Below are 25,629 nucleotides of genomic sequence, written 5' to 3' on the forward strand. Positions count from 1 at the left end.
GGATTTCTGAGGGGTTTATGGCTGGTTTGAAGCAGGATTTTGTAGATGTGGTTGACCTGAAATATGTATGTGTTGAGTACCAGAGGAAGAATCGGGAATCAGCTCCTGATTCCATCAGCTTTCAATGTCGTCCTTTGATTTGTTTTTTAAATAATTGTAGCAAGTTTTCTTATGCTACTTTCGGTATCTCTAAGATAGAAATTGTAAATTCCTTCCCTATGAAAAAAACATTTTGAGACATGCATGTAAAAAGTGCTGTGTAAGAGCTTTGGATTATTGTGGTAGTTTAAGAGATAATAAATGTCATCTGACAAAATAACTCAAGAAGCGTTACATGGAATACTAGATGTTTTTTAGCTCTTTGAGTTTGAATTGCTGTTCAGTTTCTAAGCCTAGACTGATGCTTTGTTTGAAACTTCTTTTGAAATAATTTCCACCCGTTTAAGCAGTTTTGACTTTGCTGCAGACATGGCACAATAGTTGCATTACAGTGAGTTAGACTGCTTGTCAAATGTAAAGCCTAGATTTTCTTTTCCTTTTATCTTGCTGTTGAGGCTGTACAACTATCCATAAGTTAGATGATTTCCTGTCATGCAAATGGCAGTTGGCATGTCTACCAGTTCTGTTCCTACAAATTTCCAAGTTTAAGAAATCAGATTCAGTTTTATGTACCATTTAAATAGAATGAACCATTCCATTAAATACAAAAAAAGCAAATCTATTGTTTTGTACAGTTCCCGTTTTCATCGCTTGTATAACAATTCACAAGTTCTTAGAAAACTGGACACAGTGCTGGCCTGAAACACACCTGAGCTATAACATCATGTACCTCTGTGAACATCAGGAAGAGCAGACTGTTCCCATGAACATATGAAAAAGATTTGGAGATATGCTACACTTAAGTGCCTCTACTCCAGATTTGGGGTGTTTATTTCACCTCCTGCATACTATACCTATTTGCAGAAATATCTGCTCCTTTTTCTTCAGGCTAGACTGGTTACATCCAGTAAATAGAGGTATGCAGTCTCTGTTGCAGTATTTTAACCAAAATTATAACCTTGTATTGGATCTTCAATCTTCAGATGAATTGCACTGTAAGATAAATTTTCAGATGTTCTCAAATGTTTTATAATTTTGAAGGGAAATATTCTGATAGCATGCTTTTTCTTGTTTTCCAATGATAGCTACATCTTAATCTGATTTATGTTTAACAATTTTGCTAAGTGGATGAAAAGCAAACTGAATGCTTAGATTTAAATGAAGAAAAACAAAGAGGTTATGACATAATTTTTCTTGAAGAACATTTACAATTAAACTTTGTGCATGTGGATTTAATTGTGAAATCCTTAGTGGGTGTAATAAAAAAGCCTTAGTCACACTAAGGCTGAACTGTTCTCAAAAAAAAAAAAAAAGAAATCAAGCTCAATTTCTGCAAAACCCCCACTATTTTAAAAGAGAAGAAATGTAAAATACTCAGAGATTTTATGCCTGTCACTAAAAGAAACAATAAAATTATTCATAGTCACAGTTTTGTTCTTTAAAGTGTCCATGAAAAGCTAAAGAGGAATATTTAAGCCTGCAGTAGTGAGACTGGCAAGTTTATCTGCTGTTACTGCACTGGATTCATAATATGTACTACCGTATTTTGATAATGTTTTTTTTTTAATCCAAAGATGACTGAAACCTTCTTTTCTGGGACTTAAGAAGAAGAGAGAGAGAGATTGAGATTTAACATCACCAAATGGATCTGCAATATCTAGTTCAACAATAGAGAAAATATTTTAAAAGCTTAAATTATTGCTTAACAAAGAACACTGACAGGCCTGATAAAAGAAATAGAAGAATCCGTTTTGATTATATTTCAAGAAACATTGCTATCTCTTTATGTTGCGAACTCTTTATAATGCAGGAAAAATATTCTCTTAGAAAGTAATGTGAAATTCAATAGGAACTTAACTCTTTCAGCCTTCTTTTTTATTGCTTCTAGGGGTAAGAATATTGGGCATGATATAGATTTTTTGATCACCAGTCCAGGACCAAGAGAAGATGATGAACTTCTGCATAAAATTGTGGACTTATGGAAAAAGCAGGTATGAACTAAACAATATTTGGCCAACAAGGACATATTCTAGCAGCACTGAATTAAGCCTATGTAGTACTTAAAGAATGTTGACTCCTTTTTACAGCTGGCTGCAATATTTTGAAGTAAGATATTGCTCTGTTTGACTATTGATCATGGTGATCTTGGTACATCCTCCAGCTCTGAATGCTAAAATTGAAGGTTGTATCAGAAGTACTCCACACACACTGTTAAATCTTTACCTAAGAATATGCAGCTCCTCAGAGGTAAGAAATCAAGCTAGGTGTAGTTTTGAGAACAATGGCTGTGATCTGAGAAATCTGGCAACTGCTGAGGCTTTTGAAGTCACTCTGAGCTGCTTTCAATAAATGGAATCGAAAAAAAAGAAATAGAAAATAAATTGTTCTTGCTGATTTTTTTTTTAAGGATAAAATTTGGCAGAATTGCATGCAGGGTGAGTAAGGGAGGTCAAGGGTGGCCAAGGGTTTGATGAAAAGGTTAGGATTCATCTAGGAATCCCAGCATGAAGAAAATGTCAGAAGAGGAGATACACAATGGCCACAGAAACCAAACCCAGACAAGCTGGGAATTTTTAAAGCTATGAACAAACATTTTCTGTGTTCTCTTTGTCCTCCAAAATATTTATGGCTTATACTACTAGCTATACTACCTCTCCACTGTGGCAGTTGTAATATACAGGCTTTTATTGGCACTATTTATAAGTAAGGGGCCAGCAAAATCAAAATGTAAAAAGGAAAGAGAGGACTCATACTCCTCTTGCCTTTTTATTACCTTTTATTACCTTTGATTTCTAAGGGGAAGGGGGGAACACAAAAAAAAATACCTAAACCTAGAGCAATTTTATACTTTTTGACAGTACTCCTGTCATCTGCTTCACAGCTTTCCACTTCTGTGCTGCTGCTTCAAAGCCCAAATTCATCAAAGAACATCACTGAGGTCACGATGTTGACTTCCTTTGGCAGCTCTTAGTGAAAGATTCTGAAATCTTTAACTTCTAAACTATGGACCTCAGACTTATTTAAATAGTTTAAAATGGCATTTTTCTTCGCTGAAAAGTTTAAAGTAACAAGATTGAAAGCTGTTGAAAAATAAGTGGTTAAATCAACACCATCATGCTCTTTGATGCTGCATCACCAGGGATAAACGGGCTGATGAACAGAGGACAGTCTCCATTGAGCTTCAAAGTGGAGTGGCAAAACAGAAAAGCTGTAATGCGGTACACAGGTTACGGTTTTAAGGATTCCAAAAAGCTTCATAAAGACAGTAAGAAATTACTTCTGTGTGTTAGAGCTTGGAAGTCTGTGGGCAAACAGGCTGAACCATCCATGTCAATGGAGCTTCATGCACATGCTGTGTAAAGACATTTTCATTTTTTCCTAAAAATCTACACAGCTACATTGGACACTGTTCCTGTTGTTATATATGTACTTTCAACAAAGGAAGAGATAACTGTTACTACAGGCTTTCCCACATTCTTCAGTTTTTTCCATTTATATTCATGTAATATAATGTTGCATTTTTCTTTCCCCCTTGCTAAGGTAAATAGGTCAGGAAGGGGAAGCCTTGATGTCCCCTTAAGGTGCATGATGAGGAGCAAGTAACCAATCTCACTTTTCCCTTGCCAGAAACAGGTTTTTTTGTAAACAAGGTTTACAGAACAACAGCACATTCATTATTGAGTGACAGTTGGATTTTAGCAGCAGCGAAACCTGTTTCTAAAACAAGATACAGAAATGGTCAAGAGGCCAGAACAAAGAGCTTATGTTTTTCGGATGAATGCTCTGCCCATAAGGATGCAGAGCTCCTTTATGAACACATATTGTCTCACCTTTTGACTTAATGCATTATGACTTTTTTGTTGCATTGTGACTCAGCTTCAGTAGGAGCTGAGGACCTTCTTAGCTAAAATATGCTATTGCGTGGTGGTTACAGCACTGAACACGAGAGCACTTGCCTTGAATCGCTTTAGGCAGAGGATGGGGCTGAATTGGATTGTCCTGCTTGTTCCTGCTATGTTTTAAGTAAAGACCCAAGCAACAGTGGCATTTCTTATGAAATCTGATCTTTCTGCAGTATATTCTATATCTGTTTGTAAGTATGTATGTGTATTTCTCTATCTATTAATATCTATCAGTTTATCTTGGTCAGCACTACAAATGCTTATGGCATAGAGATAGCAGAACATCTTCATCCTTGGACTCTGGTGCTTGTCTGTTCAGCTGTCCAGCTGTCAAATTGCTGTCAAATCCAGGCTGTTCAGGACATGCCCAGAATTAGACCATTCCAACATACAAGATGAAAAGGGGACCGAGGCAGCTGCAAAGTTTTATACTGCTGCTCAAGTCTTTGATGCCATTTGCTAATGATTCCTCACCCTAAGAGCCCTTACTGCTCCCAGGCATCAGTTCCTTGACCTGAACTAACATACCTACATGCTATTTTGGATTAGCTATAGGTATTTTACGGAACCAAAAAAAAAAAAAAAGCACATCAGTTTCACTTTATTAAACCACCTTAGAAGGCAAATAAGAGCAACAACATATATACATTGCAGAAGAACATACTGGATTACATTTTCAAGTGGTATAAAATTGTCCTACTTAGCCTTAACAGACTTAATGGAACTACTAACAATTATGAATAATGACAGCTTGTAACAATAAAAAGAGCATAGGATTTCACTTAATTAAAAATTATATTTTGATTGATTTTTCAGCTATTAATTACATATTTTTCTAAAAAATCACACTTTTTCTCAGTTTGATGTATGTATTCCAATATCAATGCTGTTGATGTGTCAGCACTCAGTCTATTTAAGTAAAAGTGCTTAATCATTCTAAAAAGGGAAAATTGTTGTGGGCATTAACATAACTGCCCTAAAAATACATTTGGTTTTGATGGTTTTGTATATTTGAGAAATGCAAATACTCATATTTTAAAACTTGATTGTGTAAACAGGGTCTACAGCACTTTATGGTGTATAGATCAAGCTGAAATTTGCAAAGAACTGCAGATTCCTTGACACAGAGTAATGAGAAGGTTTTGCAGCCAGCAGTAGCCAAAACTTCACACAATCTTCATAGCTGACTGCCCCTTCAGACAATACTTTTTCAAAATATACACAAGTGCCATTTCAGCTTTATGAGGTGATGGTGATGTCCAGTGGCTAATCAAATTAGGTTAACTGGAAACATTGTCCCAGTGGATATGATCTACCCTTTGGCTCCTATTTAAAAAATGATATCCTGGCTTTGAATCAGGTTTCAACTGCTTGTCAAACTCAGTACTTGTGTAATTGTTGCCTAATTGCATGATTTTAAATTGAAGTAGATATTTATGGTGGTCTACATACTCTCATAGAGATTGCAAAGGGAGGAACTTTAGTAGGTATCCAGGATGACTTGAGGTAAAGGAATTTTTTTAAATTATTTTTCAATGTGGCCAATACAGCAAAGACTGATGTGTCAAGTTCACTCTGTTTTCATTTACAACTATATACTCCTGTAATGAGTAGCAAGTTGAAAAGATTTCTCTAAAACTAAGTAAAGCTGATGGAGAAGAGATCATATATAAGATGATAACACAGCTAAGTGCTAGAATTAAAATATTGATGAAGCAGAGGATAAAGTATATGACTAAAAGTGAAAAATGAATGACTTAAAAGGTCTGAGCATTTTATTCCAAGGCCATTTTATCTGTTACAGACATGTAGGTAATACATATTCATATAACCTCAAGAATTTACAGGCGAAAAATCCAAGTATGGAATGCTGGTGGCCATGTGCAACTGTCCCATATCTCACAGAGACAAAATGCTCCCTCATGCTTATCTGCTTGCCTGTGAAGAGAGAAACCACTGCAGGCTGCCATTAGCTTGCTGGATTTCTCAAGCGATCCGAAACAAAAAACCTACTAAGACTTCCCACATACAGTAGGAATTCCATTCCTTCTGTAGCCCATCTAAAGATAAGCTTTAATTCCTAATTTCTTGCACCAAAACTGAGGAGATTTCAACTTCATTTCAACAACGAGGACACAAACACTGATACAGGCTGTGGCAAATGTGAAAAACTGGTGATCTGAGCACACTGTCTACAAACAGCACACAGGTAATGGAAATGTAGTTACTTGGAATTGTAAAATAAGACTTTACCAAAACTTAATCTAGTTAGGGTTCTGCCTAGGGAAATATTTAGATTTGTTTTGGCATATGCTATGTATTGCCCCAAATCTCAAAAAGCAAAAACGAAGCTAAAGATTAGAAAACACTGATGAGGTAGCTAGAAGATTTTTATAGAGAATGGAAAGAATGTCAGTGCTTAATAAAAGCTTGAAGTCATCAATTAATGGTCCATGATCAATGAGATTTAAAACATTTTTTTAACATAAAAAGCAACAAAATTAACCAGAAGGCAGGCATAGTTTCATAAAAAGAGAGAGTTACAGTTACAAATTAACATTCAACAGCTGTTTGTATTTGGAAATAGCAAACATCAGTGCCTTGAGACATTGCAGTAAAATTAAGAAAAAAATACTGTCTGTTTTAAAGATGAATGTGAGAGAGAATCTGCTAAAATTAAGCATTTTCAAATCAGCAGACTGGGAAACTTGTAATCTAAGAGAATGAGCTACATAAGGAGTTTTCTCGTATTAGTGTATAATAAATCTTCAAAATCAGGAAAAATTCCAAAGAAGTGAAAGAATGTCAATGCAAGTCAAACAGTTATAATTAAAAAGGTTGTCTCAGTGACCCATAAAACAGCCTGTGACTGATTCCCAGTAAAATAATGGGATCATTAATTTAGAACTATCATGAACAAAAATCCGCAGGCTGAAAATATAATGATACCTATCTGTGTCTCTTCATGGAAAACATGTCCTAAGTGCTTTTGTTATGCTTTTTGTTTGTTTGTTTTTCCCATAATTATAACTCTGAGTGATAAAAATAATTTTATTGCTGTAAGGTAGTCTCTAAGATATGTAACATATTGGCATGTGAATACCATACTTGCACTATATAAAAGAAATAATCAGAACCTGGTGTTTAACATAGAACTATTATTCAAAAAATTGTTTCATTGTTACCTGTGTTCAAAAGGGGTCTGACCTGGAGATCCTTGAAGTTAACTAGCAACAGCTATCAAATAAAACCGGTTCTGTACCCTCTCAGTTCAATATTGCAATTTAAAAAGCACACAAACAACACTCCGCCCCTCTTCCCCCTCCCCCATATGATTCTTTACTATATATTAAGGGATATTTTAACTAAAAGTCAGGAGAAATTCTTGACCATGCTTGGCCAGACTAGTATAAGAATTCCTAGTCCAGAAGAAGGAGAAAGTGTAAACATTTGAGACTTCAAAGGAGAGACAAAAAATTGATCCAAGGACCTAAAGAAATCCTGATGATGGAAATTTTAAGAAACTCAGTCTATTCATTTCATCAGTGAGAAATCTGAGAAGTGGGTTTGATCAATGTGTAGGTTTAAAGAAAGGTAAAAGGAGATATGAAAAGACGTGACAGTTGTAGTCTTGTTGAACCTGAAGATGAAAACTAATGAGCTTCTCTAGTCAGAACGTGAAGGTAGGAAGTTCAGCTTAGTAGTTTTCCTTCTAGTAATAACAACTAAACACCTGATAGACTATGAAAAAAGTGGTTTATGCACTATTGTCGCAAACTTTTTAATAAAAGTTAAATTTTGCAAAGGCAAATCTGAGAAGTCTCTACTTTCTGTGAAATCAGGAGATCAGAGGAGACAGTCACAGTGGTATCCTATATTTTATGAATCAATGAAAGCTAAATTAAGGCTGAGTGTACCAGGACTTGGGCACATACCTAAGTGTTTTATTATACAGAACCACTCCCAGCAGAATCTTTTTGCCAGCTGAGCCCTCGTGCTAGAGGTGGCTTCAGTAACACTGAGCATTGTTATATTATTATGCATCAAGCTGCATTTCTATTCTGAAGATTCAAGGATGACTGAAGGAAGTGGTGTGATGGACAGTATCTGCTTTATTTCTTTTTTATTGTGTATTTGATGTTTTGTATTCTTTAAAAAGGATGTGGTGGGCAGCAGAGGGATGGTCTTTTTTTCTTGTCCCAGGTGGTATGCTTTGTGTGATGAGAGGTTTTCTGGCTTGTGAGGCGAGATTGCACTTTACCTGAGGGCAGCTGAACGTGTAGAACTGTGAGAAGCCTTGGGAGCACAGGTTAAGTCTGAGATGTTCAGGAAATCGGGGGTCTTGGAAGCTGCCTAGAAATGCAGAGAACAGGCACAAACACAGGAAATATACTTTTCCTAAGGGCCTAGAGGGGACAGTACATTTTACTGCAACACCAGGAGCCATTGAAAGGTTGCTGGCTACAGAGCAAGGCTGGAAGAAAGTGCTACCTCTTTTGACCCAGCCCTTCTTACAGTGCTGGATTAGAAGGAATTAATTTACAATGCTCTACTTCTTCCATTTTTCTCACTCTGAACATTCTCTATTATACAAAGAAATTCTTGTTTATGCTTTAATAAAATCTGGCTCTTGAGGATCAACGTTGTTTTAGTGCACTCCCTTCGAACAAAAGGCATGGGCAGGGCCATTCCACATCTCTGGTGACTCCAGACCCTGTCATAAGGAAATCTCACACAACAGACACAGTCCAAATTGTCTGTTTGTAATCTGTCAGCAAGACTGTGCTCTGGACTAATCTGTTTTTCTGGATGTCTGCCACATGGGAAAGCATCAGTCCCTACTCAGAATTTTCTGTTGACATCAACCACAAAAGGCTTAGGAGGAAAGGATAGAGGGGAAGAATTACAAATATTGTCTCCTTAGTAGAGGGCAGAACATTGCCCCTATCCAGTGACTAACTCTGCAGATGTCCCTCAAAGGATCTGGTAATATTTTTCCAAAATTTGCAACTGTTTCTTTTCTCTGCGTAGCCCAGATTTGGCCCTGCACAGTTCTGTGTTTACTGAAACTGCATTTTAAAAGATTTTTTTAATACAACTATCTAGAAACTCTGAAATTACAGTAAAACCAGTCCAGAAATTCAATCGGAGCAATGTCTTCTCTCTAGGGTCTACTCCTATATTGCGATATCGTTGAATCAACATTTACAAAAGAACAGCTACCGAGCAGACAAGTTGATGCCATGGATAATTTTCAGAAGTGTTTTGCAATTTTAAAATTATATCAGCCAAGAGCAGACAACAGCAGTGACAACACATCAAAAAACCTTGTTATGGCAGAAGACAAAGACTGGAAAGCAATCCGTGTTGATCTGGTCATAACACCCTTTGAGCAATATCCATATGCTCTGTTGGGTTGGACAGGCTCCAGGGTGAGTAACCACAATAGTCTATGTTTTCTTAGCATTGCTAACCCGTTTTTGCTGTTGCAGGACCATTCAGAGTTAATGGATTTAAAAAAAATGTTCCTACTTTCCACACATCACATTCCATGCTTTCATCAACCCATGATCATAGGTTGGAGCTGATGAACTCATCACTGACATTTATGGATGTTTCACTAGAGGAGTTAGTGTCTCTTTTCCTTGAATCTTAGTGTTTGGATTCATGAACTGAAGAGCTAGATTTTCAGTCAGTTGTGTTGTCTTTTTACATCATACTAGTGTTAAGAAGCAATTTAAATGGTTACTGAGTAGAAAGATGATTTGGAAAGTGTCACAGAATTTTAGATGATATTAAACATTTGAGGAAGAGATGCTCTGAATTGGAACTTAATTTGTTTTGTAGGAAATTCTAAACAATTTGACATCTTTCTTTTTGGATTAGGTAAAATGTTTTCTTTCAGTTGTATTTTAATTGAGTGTTTTGAATTGTAAATAAAATGGAAAATTTCAAAATTTACACATTAGTTTTTAACTAGAAGAAAATATATTTTGATTGATATTTTAATAAGTTAAGAAAACTTGAAATGATAGCTACTTTCCCAATAGACCCTATAGTCAGTGGCTATAATATAAAATAATACCATATTTTCAAAATAAAAAAATATATCTAAATGCAAGCTCAAAACTCAAATTATTAGTCTCTTTCCAGACAGAATTATTTTTAAATCTGTTCTACATGCTTGCCTTCTGATGTTCATTTTCTTAGGGAGTGATTGCATGGTATGACACAGAGCTGCTGAGCCTGCTCTGAATGATCTTTTTAATGTGCTAGAAGCAGGACAGGTGCATTGCTACTCTATTCTACCCAGGTTAATTGGAAGCAGGATGTTTCAGACCAGGGAAAATGCTGCAATTGATGTATTCTCCTGCTGAGCTGATGAGTTACTTCAGTCACTTTTCTGTTTTGAGGTAATAAAATGTACTTATTTGGACCTTGGATTAAATCCTGCAGACTTTGGGGTCCTTCTTATCCTGAAAGTGTTTGGCTATTTAAAAACCCATCTCTCAAATATGTAGGTAGGTGTCTAGACTAAAAATGTACTTTGTGAGGCCCTTTGGTTGAGTGGGCAATGACTCCATCTTTGTCTGTCTCACTCAGCTCCCACTCCCTGTTGAGATAATTCTCCTACAGGCTATTGGAGCCCATCATAATCTGTACATACACTCACTTTCTTGTACAGTACCCAACTATTCTCAGACTAACCAAGTGAAATGATGGACCATTGCCTGTTGAAACATAGTCCTTTCAGATGAATCATTTTTTAGCCTATTGTCTTTTAATACAGGTAATTTTAACATGTTCGTTTATTATTTGGTTTGGTGTTGGAGCTCCTATACAAAGGATAACAATTTTGATTTGTCAGAATTCCTGATATTTGCTGTATCTTTTACAGCAATTTGGACGTGATTTGCGGAGGTATGCTACTCATGAAAGGAAGATGATATTGGATAACCATGCCTTATATGACAGGACAAAGGTACTATATTCTCAGAAATAAAGCTTTCATGGTTTTATTTCTGGGTATGCATTTTCAGTTTATTTTTACTATTCAAGTACACAGAATATTTTTGCTTGATTGTTTATCTATTATGTAGTAAAACAGTAGCCCTTTCACAAGATTTTGTTGCACTGAAAGAGCCTGAATAAATGCTAACAAGTAAATCCAGAAATCTTTTTTGGCATTGCTGAGGTAATTTCAGAAATTTAACAAGAAACATACATTAGACAATGGTATTTAGAAGGAATTGTACATCCTTCACAAAATTGAGAATAACTCACATGCCGGTATTTGAAAAAAATACTTTACTGTCCCATTTCAGAATGAAAAGTCATTTCTGTGTCACAGGCACAGTTTCAACAGGGATTGTGCTGACATTTCGAAGGAAGAAGGGATATTGAGTGATACAGGCTTAACTAGAAGGCCTGAGGAAGTTTTTTAGGATATGATACTAAGTGGATATCAGGGATCACCTTGCTTTTAAGGCTCTGCATTCAGAAGTCCTGCATGAAATTCTGTTTAGTCAGGCTTGCTGGTCTTGGTAGTAATTGGTATTATTTATGGTCTAAATGCTCTTGGCTGAAGATGTACTGATCTCTGCATTTATCTGGCTTAATGTCTGTATTTGTATTAGGCCATTTTAATAACAAGCAAAAATCAATATTGAAGATGTTTATTGATATCATTTTAGGGGAAGGCAAAAGTGTCATGTCAAGATTTTACATTAAACTTTCCTATATATTACTTGTAGAACAGAGACTGCTTTTAGCATCTCTGCTTGCATAGAGCTTTGTCTCATTGTTTGTGGGATGCAGCAGTGATCTAAGCCTTCACTCCATTTCAGCTGTCTCCATATGTGCTTATCAGGCTCAGATGCTGTAGCATCCTCAATTCGCATGGAAACCTGGGGAAACTATCAGACTAATGATCCATTTAGTCAAATATCCTGTCTCCAGCAATTGTCAATACTAGATGCTTCAGAAGAAAATATAAAATTGCATAATAGATAAATATGCTATCAAATGTCTAAGGGGGGATGTTCCTTCATGAACCCAGGGATGATGTCAGTGTCTTTCTGCCTTTTATGTTTTGAAAGCATTCAACATATAAACTCTTTGCTTCAATATAATATAACAAATGTTATTATCTGCAAGTTAGTACATGCTCTGTTACATAGCTTTTTTGGGTGTAACAGGTAACTGCATCAGAGAGACACAAAGAATTTCAGAAATGCCAGTGTTATTTTTTGTGTGCAGCAAAATTTGCCTGCCTGGTGTACAAGCATATATGTCATTAAATCTGCTTCTTTTACCTAGAACCCTAAGGCATATCAGTGATGCAAAATGGACACTGTTCATTCATGAACAGCATCAATCAATATTATTTTTTCTTTATTGTGTTTAGGCTTTATATCCAATGTACTATTCAAATCCTTCTGGGAAAGAAAATGTGAGTTTCTTGTGAATTTCACTGGACTAGCCAGGATGTTTCACAGATAAATGATGAGTTTATCTTTCCAGTGTCCTCTGGGAAGAAAAATGCTCTTGTCTTCTTGAATTTTCAAGTAAAGAACTGAGGCAGAGAAAGATTTAAGGCCCTAAAATTCCATTTCAGTTTGGCCTGTATTTTCTCCTATTGAGCATCTGCCTCAGGACTTTGAAAAATGCATAGGATTGTGTATATCCATGACATGTTTCCCAAAGCCATCAGCTGTAGCTGTAACTGAATTTCCAGACCTTCTACATGTCAACTTATATTTCCTCACTGAACTGCCCCAAAACAAAGAAAAAGAATTAGTGGCAGGACTGAGAAGTAAGATTTAAATTTTATTTCCTTAGTACCTGTTTTGATGCAGGAATTCTATAACAAGGGCAAGGGGAAAGAAAAGAAAGAAAACAAAAACAACCAACCAACCAAAAACCAACCAAGCCTTCAGGGCAATTTTCAACTTTCTTGACCTTAGTCTAGGACTTCCATATGACTTACATGAATGACAAGAATGGATGAAATGTTCCTTTCTGCTGGGGAATCTGTTTGCTTTCAAGTGTTCCTCCCACCCCAGAATAATATCTAAGTCTCTGTTTTCTCACTTAATTCCAGACACAGCCAGTTTACTTCCCGATTTTATTTTCTGCTGCAAAACACGGATGTGCTACAGATTTCAAAACAAGGAGTCCTGACATGCTGTTGACACAACAAAATACTGTTCTTGTCTCTGCTGCACTCTCAGAAATAGCTAAATTACATTAGCTGAAATTTTCCACAAAGGAAAAAATTCTAAGGCAGATGTGCAACATGAAAAGTTTCAGACCAGGCAGTACTGAAGTTATAATCTACTTAAAACAGGGTCTTTTTTCAAGTAGCACCATTGTAACAAGAGGCAGAGACACCCCATCTCTTCCTTTCCCTCCCCCAGCCCCATGTCCATATGTTCTGCTATTTATAACCTAATGCATTAAATTAAAATAATATTTTTCTTCATTTTACCTTCACAATTTTGTATTAAGTTATTCCCATAAAAGGACAGTTTGAACAAAAAGCCTTCCACACTGCCACCCAGTGTGTAATAAAGTCAAGAATGTGCATAATAAAGCAATAGTGTCTGTAACTGTGAGACTTGAGATGACGACCCATAGTGAAAGAGAAGTTTGCGGTAAGTTGTGTTGCTGCCAAGGTTAATTTTTAGTGTCACCGGGTTAGTAAGCTTAAAATCAGTGATGAAAATAATTCATAACTTTAATGTTGTTTCAGGGAACATATACCCAAATCGCTAAATGTATACCTTTTTTTTTGTTTTTGTTTTTCCCCTTAATTTTATTATGAAGACTAGAGAATCTTCTTTACTGTAATTCTAGTGCTTTAACTAAAAAAAATGACTGTGGGAACACAAAATATGGATTTTTTAAATCTGTATACTCTCTTAAATTTAAGTTGGAACACAAATATATGTATTTCATAAGGACATTTTTCTTTGTGGTAGGAAAACTTCCTTTCTCAAAGGAAAGCTTTCTCAAACCTAAAAATATTCAGGAAGCAGATATTCTTGTGTGAGCTGCTTGAGATCCCTCAGTACAATTTTAATTAAGCTTAATTAGGTACCATAGGTAAAAACTGAATCACATCTCCATATTTCTCTCCTTGTTTGCTAAAGAAAAGTTACCTGATGTCACTGGCTCTGGCCAGGCAAACTTTCTTGCGTGATTCTGTAACAGTCACTGGGGCATAATTCAGGACCTGGGCCAAAACCTTTCTGCTACATTTTTCTTCTTTTATTACTCTGTATGTGTGTACAGTAAAAGGGATAGAAGGGTCAGGGAGAGTCAAACCAATTCTCGACCCTGATGAAGTCCAAATCCTTTATTTGAAAATGTTTGTTGTTATTAAAAATTTTGCAAGCTGGTATAACAAGTTAATAAACAATGCTATAGCAAATATACTTCGATTTGTTATCATTATTATTTTTTTTTAATTTGGTGGAATGTAACAGTGCCTGTAAGAGAGTGTCTTTCATTATGAAAGACAACAATTTCCTGGTCTGCTCCACATTTCAATATATAATTTGCTATACTTTAATCTTCTCTATTAATATTTGTCGACCCCTTGGCACTGAAGCTTCCACTGTGGCCCACTGCCTGAAATGTGATGCATGTCAGAGAATCCCACAATCCAGCATTCAACAGGTCACATCAGGAGAGAGTCCTGGTTACTTTAAAGTGTTTCCAAATGGATTCTGACAGGAATAGGAAGCATTAACACAGCAGTTAGAAATCAATTACATAGCTCTGCAGAGGGGAACAAAAGGAACAGGTATTTCCTCGAGGGACTCGTTACAAAGTTACACTGTGAAATTATTTCTCAGCCTTGATTGTTTGTTTTTTTTTTTCCTAGTGTGAATCTTTTTGATGTATTTGTGGGTTTTGGAAGACAGTGTGCAACTATCAAACTGATGATTTTTTCAGTTCTGTAATAAAAAGGACATTTTGGAGACCTTTCTTTGGTAGGAAAATTGTGACAAATCAAAAATTTACTACCAATTAACTGTCAGCCTCTTTTTCGTAAAAAGTTGAGTGGATGTCCAAATCTGTGCCTCTTTAGAACTATGTCCTAAAGCTATAGAAATCAGCACTTGTATATACCAGGTTGAAGTACGAAGTTTCTGTGCTTTACATCAGCTGGAGATCAAACCTTAAAATGATTACCACACTTGTAGAATGAAGGAATACGTTGATCAGCCATCAAGAAGATGGAGAAATTATATATTCTCTGTATCTCATAAAATTATTATTGCTGTTCCACTGGTGACTGATGCACAACATATTTATGTACAAGGCAAATAACATTATTGCTGTAAAACTTTCTTGATTCATGGAGGAACAATATGCTAAGTAAAGTAGAAGTGCTTTTGCGAAAAAGTATCTCATTTTTATGTGTGAACCATAAGTCAGGTCAGCTGAACAATACGCTGTTCCTCAGAAAAATCAAGGTCTTCAAGCTGGAAGCCATGGCATCACTGGCTGTTTTTACACCCCTCCATGTTTGATTTGGGGTCATTTATCCCTTGACCCACTATAAAGAAGTTTTGGTTACAACATGCATTGTGCCTAGATTAATCAGGAGCTAATATGAGTATAAACACTGACCTCTGTTATGTATTTGTGTAACATGGTCATCATTTCACTGACTAAACTGCAGTTTTTAGTCTGAATGTGTGTGTGCATATATATATATATATGTACATATACAGTTTGCAACATACTGAGATTTGAAGGGCACTTTCTTTGTAATGATTACAAGTTTGTGACATACTAGAACAGCCATTAGCAAGTTTTGACAACATCCTGCCAGCTTTTTAACTGAGTGAAATGGGGAGAGATCTAATGGATCTAATTAAAGCAGATATAGCTCTAAACCGTATTTTTAAACACCCGTCTTTAAGCTGAATAACTATAATCTCCTTGCATGAGAATGCAATAAATGTGTGATTTATGTTCATTTTAATGTTTTATTATTTTCAAAGTGTTTTTTAAAGTGTCTGGCAAACCGTAGACTTTCTATTCTTAAAGGAGTGTCAGTGCTTCTCCCCTTTTACAGTGTCAGCAACCTGGAATAAGATTCATGAACCGCAAAATTTATTGGTTGCTCCTTTACCAAATTGTGGAGTTGTTACCTAGAGTAGAGTATTTGTGTCATGCAGAAGCGCACTGCGGAGAGTGTCTGAAGCTGGACTCCATGATATTGCATTTTTACACTCCTTACCAAGAGGATAGGTAAGGCTTAATATGGAATGACTGATCTCCCACAATATGGCTCTCAGACTCAAGTGTTTTTCTTCAGTAAGAATATTACTTGAGGAAAAACTTTCTCGATCTCCAGAATATGAAATGCTACAGTCCAGCTGGCTTACAAACTTAGCATTGTCTGTAACTTTGAAGTTTGCTCCACCATAAATATGATGGCTTATTATCTGTCTGTACTCTTCATGGCTTTACTTCTTCTCTATGGTTAAACTCATCCAAGTCTCCACTTCTTATTAATTGGATATAATTTCATTCAGTTTCTAGACTTCAATAGTTTTGTAGACTCCAACATTGCTGCCTGCTTTCTCCTGGGTACTATTAATACCACTTCAAAATGCAGGGAATGACTGTAAAAGGTGGCTACAACTTAGTGGTGTAAAATGTTGAGAAGCTATTTTCCTTACCCCAGTATTGAAAGGATCTTATAGGTCCTTATGAGTTACCTAGAGAGCTGCTGTAGCTCTGGAAGGCATAAGCTATGTCTTTCTGCTGAAATTAAAATTAACCAGTTTTAAGTATAAGCTTAGATTCCAGACTGTAAGCACTAAAATGAAATTCAAGTTCCAAAAATTTAACCAAGAAAAGCTGTGCTTTTAATTTAAGCTGTTTTTGTTTTAATTTTTATTATTCTGACATTTGTCGTTAGCTTGTTACTCTTAAAATTCCACAGGAACACAAATATGTCAGATTACTTTTTTTTTTTTTTTTCAGTTTACTTTTCTGACTCTGTGTCCCTGGATGTTATCTGAGGTTGCAGTTTGCAGTTCATAAATACTAGATTGTTGTGATCTTGTTCTTCCTCATAGCTAATGCATTTGAAAATCCAATTCAGATACCCAGTCTATGTTATAAACAGCTGTAGATTTGCTGCAGTCTGGCTAGCTTAAGCTCCGTCTACTCCCTCTGGTTCTCTGTGTGTAGTCACTGGACATAAAAGGTCCTTCTTCAGCTTCCAAAAATCCTGACATACATGGTTGTTACGACACTATGCCTGGTATCTGAAATGTTACACTGATGATTGTGAAGACAGTTGTCCCACAGACTTCCATTCCCATGGAGGAGACAAAGCCCAGACAGCCGTTAGTGGTTAAAGAAAAGGTTGAATGAGCAAGCTGAAAATAACGTGAAGTTTTGTCACTTTGATTCTTCAGGGTTGTGCACAGTCTATGCTCTGAATTTGGAAATGTCTTAAGCTCACAGCCAAATCACTCTGAAATTTGTGTGTAAAATTTTTCACATACTGCTGGTATTTTGGCTCAGCAGAGAAAACCATCAAGAGCAACTGTTAACGTGTGGAAAGCATTCGTATGTAGACTGGAAATAATGTCTGGAGATTACTTACTCTATTTGTTCCTCTTCTTACTCTGCAGTATTTCTGTTCTTGCCTAGTACATGTGTCTCTTTTTACGTTTCACTTTGTAGCAGGGAATCGTGTTGGGGTAGCGGACTGACATGAATGATTACAGTAAGCCAAAGGATCATGTACCTGTGCAGGCATGTGACATTGTAGGGCACATTCAAGCAATTCTTAGGTTTTCAAGTTCTCCGGACATATTTTGATCCCTCTTTTTATTCCTTGGTAAGGATAAGAAGTTAACCACTGTGGCAAAAACTAGTTTAGTTTAATGATTTTGATCACTCAGCATTTAGCCTTTCGCTATGACTGGGAGAAAGAACAAATGTTTAAGGAACAATTTTGATCATTCAAAATTTGCTTCTTCTATTAATTAGAGGGAAAGTCAAAATGTTGACACTTTTTGCAAAGGGAAATGCTTTTTGAAACTCGGCTTTGGAAACAATCCACATATCAGACTGTTCCAAACCTCCAAAGCTCAGACAGCTCTTGGGTCTGCAAACTGTGAGACGCTTGGCTGGCTGCTCCAGGCTCATGGAGCCAATAAGGTCTGAGGACCCTGCCTCTGATGTAATTAAAATTATTTATTTGAACTCAAGCTCCCATTAGCCTGTCAAAGAAGTTGTCAAGAAGATGGGTAAGCTGACAGGGGCTCAAATAGGCTTAGATTTTTAAAAGTGCCTGGTAAACTAGATTCTCTTGGATAAATGTTTTTTCAGGGCAATATTTTGATAATTACATCATTTTTATGAGACACCCAGGTTTAAGCGAGTAGGAAAATTCCAACAAAACAAAATTCATTAGCGTTTTGCTGAATAGATACCTTCAAAAGGCAATGTTTGTGTGACTATACAAGTATTAAGTAGAAATATTGTTCCCTAGAACTGTCTTTTCTCTGGGAATCCTAGGAAGTTGCATTCCAGTGATTCTTGGCCAGCAGCTTCCATGTATCATGTTTTTCTGTAGAGCCTGGTGTGAGGATGCCCCAAACATAAGTAGAGAAGATGCTTCTGAAAATCTACTGTGCTATGCAAAACCCAGCCCTACCACTTACACCATGAATAAATTTGTGTTTGTAAATGCAGGATTTATCAACCTTTTTTAGTGTTACTCCCTAACTAAAATCACTTATCTGAATTAATTTAAAAGGTGTACCATTACCAAATATTTCAGAACTCATATTTTCAGAAAATAAAGTGCTTTTTTTGGTTGTTTCTACATTTTGGTAATTATTTGGAAACTATTGTTTGTAGCTACAGTAAAAAAGGATGTGGAAAACTTTCCCACTGTACTTCACACAGTTTCAGCTGTGGTGGGATTCCATACTGCTCTTTCATTCAAGGTATATTCACTGTTCTTGATGCCTTTTACTGTTTAGCAGCAACTCAGAGCTAAAGTGCCTGGCAGAAGTCTTCTGTAATTCACTGTCTGAGCTGCAATCATTTCCCATTTCATAGGAGAAAACTCTGCCTAAAAAAGGAACTAGTTTCAACTGCTCCATGCCAGAAGTTCTGAATGATATATTTCCTCAAATAGTCATCTTTTGAGTACATAAGCAAGCATGTGGGAGTTTGGCTGAATGAGAGGTTGGATGGGCTATGGGCATTAAGCTGCCTCAGGTATTTTTCTCAATTCCTGTTTCATGGCTGGAGATTTCACGGGATGGCAGGTGGAACAGCTTTATGGCTGGATCATGGCCATGTAGAAAGCATTTCTTTTACCACATCACTACCCAGTGGAGATCCTCAAGGCATGGATTTATCTTGTAGATTTAGATTTTTATCTTATGTAAACCCATATGTTTTTTTACAATAATATTCCAGAAAATAATTTTTCAGTCCAACTATTACTTTATGAAGTTCAAGGCAGCAAAATGAAGTGAGTAAATAATTACCATTGTTTTTTTTTGTAAAAGAGAAGCTGGGTTTCCTAGGATATAATAGATTGATTAAATTATTAGCATATGAATGTTCTTGCACTCACATTGTAGGTTGTTGGGGTTTTGTAAGAGAAGGGTCACAAGCTCAGTGTTATTTTGAAGAGTCATTGGAACAGAAAGCAGTTATTAGTCTTATGTCCTATAAAAATTAAGATGGTAAATAGCTGCCTGAATGCTGAAAAAAATACAACACTCTATGCAGAAGACTGTATATGATTGATGACAATTTTGCATTTAAAAACCATTGTGTGAATTTGAATGGCATTAAATGTTATTTTGTTGTTGAATAGCAAGTGAGGCAGTTTAAACAACTGCTCTGAATAGTAAATTCACAAGATGCTCTGAAAACTACACTCCCAACTTATATTTTTTTAAGAGAATATTTAGTTTTCCTTGGAAAAACAGTATAAACATGAAAGGGGAAATTCATCCTGGGATTTATTCCACAATTTGAAGATCACTATTGCACAGTCTTTAATTACTTGCCTGCAGAAAGCATTTCTATTCAGGAAAATCCATAACTGATTCTTCAGGTAGGGCTTGCCCTGTTTCTCTTTGCATACATCTGTAAAACCAAATAAAAGTGTGATTGCAGCCCGGGTAAATAATAGAATCATTTCAGTTGGAAGAGGCCCTCAGGATCATCAAGTCCAGCAGTAGATTATTATATGACTGTAATGCTTTGCTAGGTTGGCTGAAGGGTATATAGAAGTTTTCTGAGTTTTTCTACTACCAATCTTTTGCTCAGGTAGTTGTTTCAAGACAACCAGAGTGTTTGCAGCAGGCAGCATGTCCAGTCATGCTTGGCAATATAGTTGAACTCATAGACTCTCTCATGATATTCAAATTTTTGTCTGGCTGAGTCTGTGTGTCTGGCATGTCACTTAGCCAGTAACTTTTATTTTGAAATAAGTCTTACCTGACAGTGACCAGGTTGGTGGGAAAAGTTATGTTTGTGTGGTGGCTTGGCTTAGAGGATGGACACAGCTCTGAGGAAGCCAGTCTGATTGCAGTTACCTGTACTTCCCGGAACTTTGTAAACAGGTCTCCTAATAAAAAGCCAGCTTCGTTTTCCAGGCATTGATTCATTTCTGTCACCACACAATATGCTATTTCTTAAAAACATGTATCATTGGGAAGAAGAGCTGGCTATGATTCTATACCCTCATTTTACTACATAAAGATGTGTGATATTCACATGTTAGCCTGGGTGTTCAATAGTTGTACTCTCAAAATCAGTTTTCTCGTGTCATCTGAGAGTTTTTACTCCACACTACCTTTCACTGAAAAAAGATGCCTGCAGAAGTTTACTTGCATAGTAAAGAGACACTTAAATTATTTTTTAAAAGCTGGATGTTATAGTCTTATTTTGGCAGATGCTGCTCTAAAACTATGGAGTTATAACAGTGAGACAGCTTAGAGAACATCTTGATGAATTAAACAAGCTGCAGCTGCAGAATTTCCTTTAGATGTCTGCAATAATGACTGGATTAAAGCGAAAATAAACATAAAGATCCAAAGTTTATAATATTGGTTTCCAATGTGATCAGTTGTTCACACAATCATTACTACTGCAATTAAACCCTGAGTCATTGTAAACAGATGCACATACTTTCACTTATGTTGATATTCTTCTTGCTCTCTCAGGAAAGTGGAAATTGCATCTGTGGTTTGGGGGATTTCTTCTTTTTGCACCTGGTCTATTTTTAAAAATTAATAATTAAAATAATCTACTTTTATTGGTAAATTAAAAAATTGTTATGCATGTTCTTGCAAAATGTGCTTTTCCTTAGTGTTCTCTTAGCACTTTAAATGTTTCACATATAGAATGTGATAGTTCATTTTTACAAAGTCTGCATATAATTAATTTTTATATATAATTAAATTTAATCTCTTTGTAACAGGAAGTTGTACATCTAACACAAAGATCAATGTACCTAATAGTTGTTTCCTTTGCTTGGTGTTTTCTGAACAGTTCAGGAAAATGGGGTATGGAGCGGGAGTGAGAATGGGAAGTCTGTGGTGGATGTAGAGATTTGATAAGGAAGTGCAGAGCAGCTGGACAAAGCGATGAGGAATGGAAAGGCTACATTTGAATAGCAGCTGTGTTGTGGAAAAGAATCTGGCTTGGTTGAGGAGATTGAGCTGAAAGGGATCACAAAAAAAAAAAATGACTGGGGAGAGATGGGAGTGGAAGTTTGATGGACTAAAAAATCAAATTAATTATGCTAATGCTCTAAGGTGGCAACAAGAAACAGATAAACTTTCAATTTCCCCAAATAACTGAGTAAACTGCATTTATCTCAATTCACTCTGGGTGTGGCATGAGTGGAACCTGAAGGTACATTAGAAATCTGAGGGCTACAACTTAGTACAGGGCAGTAGGGAAGGGAGAGAGCTAGAACAGATACAGATTCTAAGAGCTCAGCTTGCTAAGACTGATTGATGCCACTTTGCCGCCAACCCAAGATTGTTCTCAGTGCTGGCAGCAATTATTTGTTAGCCCTGTGGCTCAGTACATTTCCTGCCTAGTGAAAGAAGCCTGAGTATGTTACAGAAATTGAAGGACGCAATATTTCTTTGAAGAAAAAGAAGTGTCTATGTGTATACTCAGGAAAGCTCAAGGTTAAAATACAATCAGCCACATTCTGGAATTTCTTAAATTGCAGGTCTTTGATTTCACAATCTCAATAATGTTCTTTTGAAGTGGCTTGTTTATAATAATCCCATATGAATTACACTCAACTGTGTTTCATAAAATCCAGGATTCTGCATTTTTCTTGTTTCATTCACTCATTCATACGAAGCTTTATATAGAAAAATACAATAAGCCAGCTTAACAGTATTTGACAAGCTAAAGCTACTCTAAATAACATAGTCTTAAAGCAAAACTGAAGTATAGCTAAAGTGGAAGAGGAAGTAATCCCCGTAATCTTTTTAGTGACTTTCTGTTAGGACACAGATTGTCAGAGACCTACAGGCAGCAATAAGCTTTTGTTCTGTTTTTGTTTACAACAATGTGCTATTTAACATATTAAAATTTTTGCCTGGGTTGACAGATAGGAATTTCCAAGTTTCTCTTCATTTTGTGTGCCCCAAACTGAAAACATATTCTTGTAGTCAGGATGATAATGTATTATACTCTTTATTTACTGTGGAATGTTTTTCATTATTAAAATTGTAAACTGTGTAGTGTTTTGCAACAAAGTAACCACACAACCATGATTTTAAACAGATAATAGTTCAATTTTATGCACAGCGAGGTCTTGTTTACAAAGTAAATTTTAGCAATTAAAAAAGGCTCATTCAGTTAAGTCAACAGATAATTTTTAAAAAGTACTTTATTTTTCAGAGTGTCAGTAATTGGAGTCTGTACTTTGCTTGTAGAAAGCCTGAAGACATTCTGTTACTCCATGTTATGAAATAGTTCATAGGATAATGGCCTAGAATATCCTGACATTAGCCTGATTATTCTATTTTACTCAGTGAATCTACTTTTTATTGTACAGAAATTTAATAAGAATAAACCTAGAACTAGAGTTAGAGAATAGTTGTAAGAGAAGTATTCAAGTATGGATTAAAAACACAGGACATGTCCAGCAGTAAAATGAAAAGAGAATTTATGATTCTGACTTCTGTTACCTTCAAAAATTATTCATGCCCAGAATTATTAAAATAAATTCCACTGCACTGTTTTGCATCAATACCATTACAAGTGATTTTTGCCTGAGAGTATAGAGTCAATGGGTAATGCTTGTAATACTGCTTTTTCAATCATGCTTTGTTACAATGTCATTTCAAAGAGTCATTTTTTTCCCCCTCTGATTTATTTATCATCTTAGGAACAGATGACAGATTAGGAACAGATTAGTTTGTATTTTAAAGCAGGCAGGGTGATGCGAATATTACTACAGAAAGTACCAGTTAAACATGAAAATTATATTTGGAGAGAATATTATGTGAGAGGCACCTCAGGTTATTTGCTACTGAAAACTGTTATGGTACCGTCAAAGGGAAAATGCACAGTGTCTACACAGTGCTGTGGATTATTATTATTGAACTTGATGAAATACTTCACATTTCTAGTAAAATTACTACTTCAGCATTTATGTTCTACAATCATGAAATTGTTTGTACTGTTGATAGTTTCATTTATAAACATAGCATAAATATTTAGCAAAATGTCTAATTAAAAGAAAAGCAAAAATCACCAGCACTCAGTTGAAAACAAAACCTCTCAAAAAACAAAACTAAAAACAAATGCAACAAAAACAACCAACCAAACCAGAAGATTGGAAGGAACAAGGATTGAAAACCACCTGAAAGTCATTAGTCATCTTCCAATCAAATAACTGGAAGATAGATGCTCAGATATTATAGCAATCCACAGAATGTAAAAAATATGTGTTAGTCTTAGTAGAGATAAATACTACTCAGAGTAAAATGGGTAATTGATACACCCATACTAATGACTAACTGATAGACAGTTCCTTAGGGCTGGATTCTGTCATGGCTTTTCATCCAGCAGTGTCTTACTCTAAGGATGTCTCACTAACTAGTGATGGAATGGGATGCTGTCCTGCTCAGGCTGGCTGGCAGTACCAATATCAGGACCATGGACAAGTTTTGTTCTTCCATATTACTTTCTGACAGCATTCATACTACACAAAATAATCATTGAATACAATTATTTAAAACCTCTTATATAATGATAGGATTGTATGCATTTTTATCTGGAAATTGCTTTACTTATATTTTTTTTTTCCTTCCTCTATTCCTTTCCCTTCCTCTCAATAAAATCATTTAGCTTGCCGTGAAAGTTAGTGATTACAGTGGTTCTTGTTAGCACTTTGTCTCCCCTAATGAGTCAGCTAATGATTTCAGAGAAGTAGCTATCATTTTATGGATTGATGTTACATTGTATTCCCATATTTTCATTGTAGATTGAAGGCACTCGACTTCATATCATTCAATGTACTGCAGGAATTTATGGATCTTCTGTAACACGTCCTCTACAGATGCTTTACACAATTCTGAGTCTGTAAAATTGCAAAGCAATTTGCTACACTGAAGCTCTGAGCAGATTTATGTTTTCCGCCAAAGAGGTACAACATTCATTCTTATAAAGTTAACAGCAGCATAGAGAAGGAAGAGAAAACAGCTGGCTTCCTGATCAGTGTTGCAGAGTACGCCCTCATCTTGGTCATCACAAGTCAGTAAAGAGCAACTGGGGCTGGTTGCAATGCTGAAAGTAGGCTGCATGACAGGACGTGACAGACCTGAATGACAGATGGAAATCCTGGTGTGGTGGCTACACCTTTTTATCAATGGCCATGAATAGATGGATTGCAGAGCTGCATATACAGCTGCTAAAAGAAAATAGAATCGTAGTCTCTGTGGGTAAACACTGGCATCACCAAATTCTGCTACTGAAGTCAATAGTTTTTACGTGTTGATGGCAGCACTGGGCTCCTGTTCATTATTTTAGTAAAAACCCATATATACTACCACATGTATTATTTTTTGACATACAGCATAAAAAATAAAATCACAGACTGTTGTCTTGATTAGCATAAAGCTCAGTGACTCAGATTCTGCATCGTAAGAGTAGAAAACAGCATGGAGCTAGATATTTAGAGGAGATTTCAAAGAAGTATGCTTGAGAGAGGCTAACTTTCACTCACATCTCTTGTATTATTATAAATCAAATAATGTTACTTGTCTTTAGGTTAGTAAATTCAAATATAGACACAGGCACATGGTAATAACCTCAGCAAAGTGCTTAATTTCTTTGAAATCTGTTCCTTTTTACTGCTTTCTAATGAGTTATCATGCATTTCCTCATTGGTTTCTTCAAACCTTGTGACTTACACCTTTCAGAGATATTAGCTGACCCACTTAATGCACAAGCCCTGTATACCAGAAATCACTCCAGAAAGTCATTGCTTCTTGATGTTCGGGAAGGTGGAAATACCTTTTTGAAAGTAAACAAGTTTTGAACGGGAAGTGATTGAAACACATCCGTCCTCACCCTC

The 25,629-nt window shown here is 36.0% G+C and overlaps 1 protein-coding gene across 1 annotated transcript in view; it reads left to right on the forward strand.

The window, feature by feature from the left end:
* The window catches only part of DNTT (DNA nucleotidylexotransferase), a gene marked incomplete at its 5' end in the record, with an annotated part of 112,592 nt that overhangs the window by 76,730 nt on the left and 10,233 nt on the right, over positions 1–25,629 (forward strand). The window contains 3 exons of the mRNA XM_082054194.1: positions 1,988–2,090; positions 9,170–9,433; positions 10,900–10,983. Of these exons, the coding sequence (XP_081910320.1) occupies positions 1,988–2,090; positions 9,170–9,433; positions 10,900–10,983 (451 nt within the window). The remainder of the gene's footprint in view (positions 1–1,987; positions 2,091–9,169; positions 9,434–10,899; positions 10,984–25,629) is intronic.

Source organism: Streptopelia decaocto, assembly GCF_964273445.1.
Source record: "Streptopelia decaocto genome assembly, chromosome: 5".
Classification (NCBI taxonomy): Eukaryota; Metazoa; Chordata; class Aves; order Columbiformes; family Columbidae; genus Streptopelia; species Streptopelia decaocto.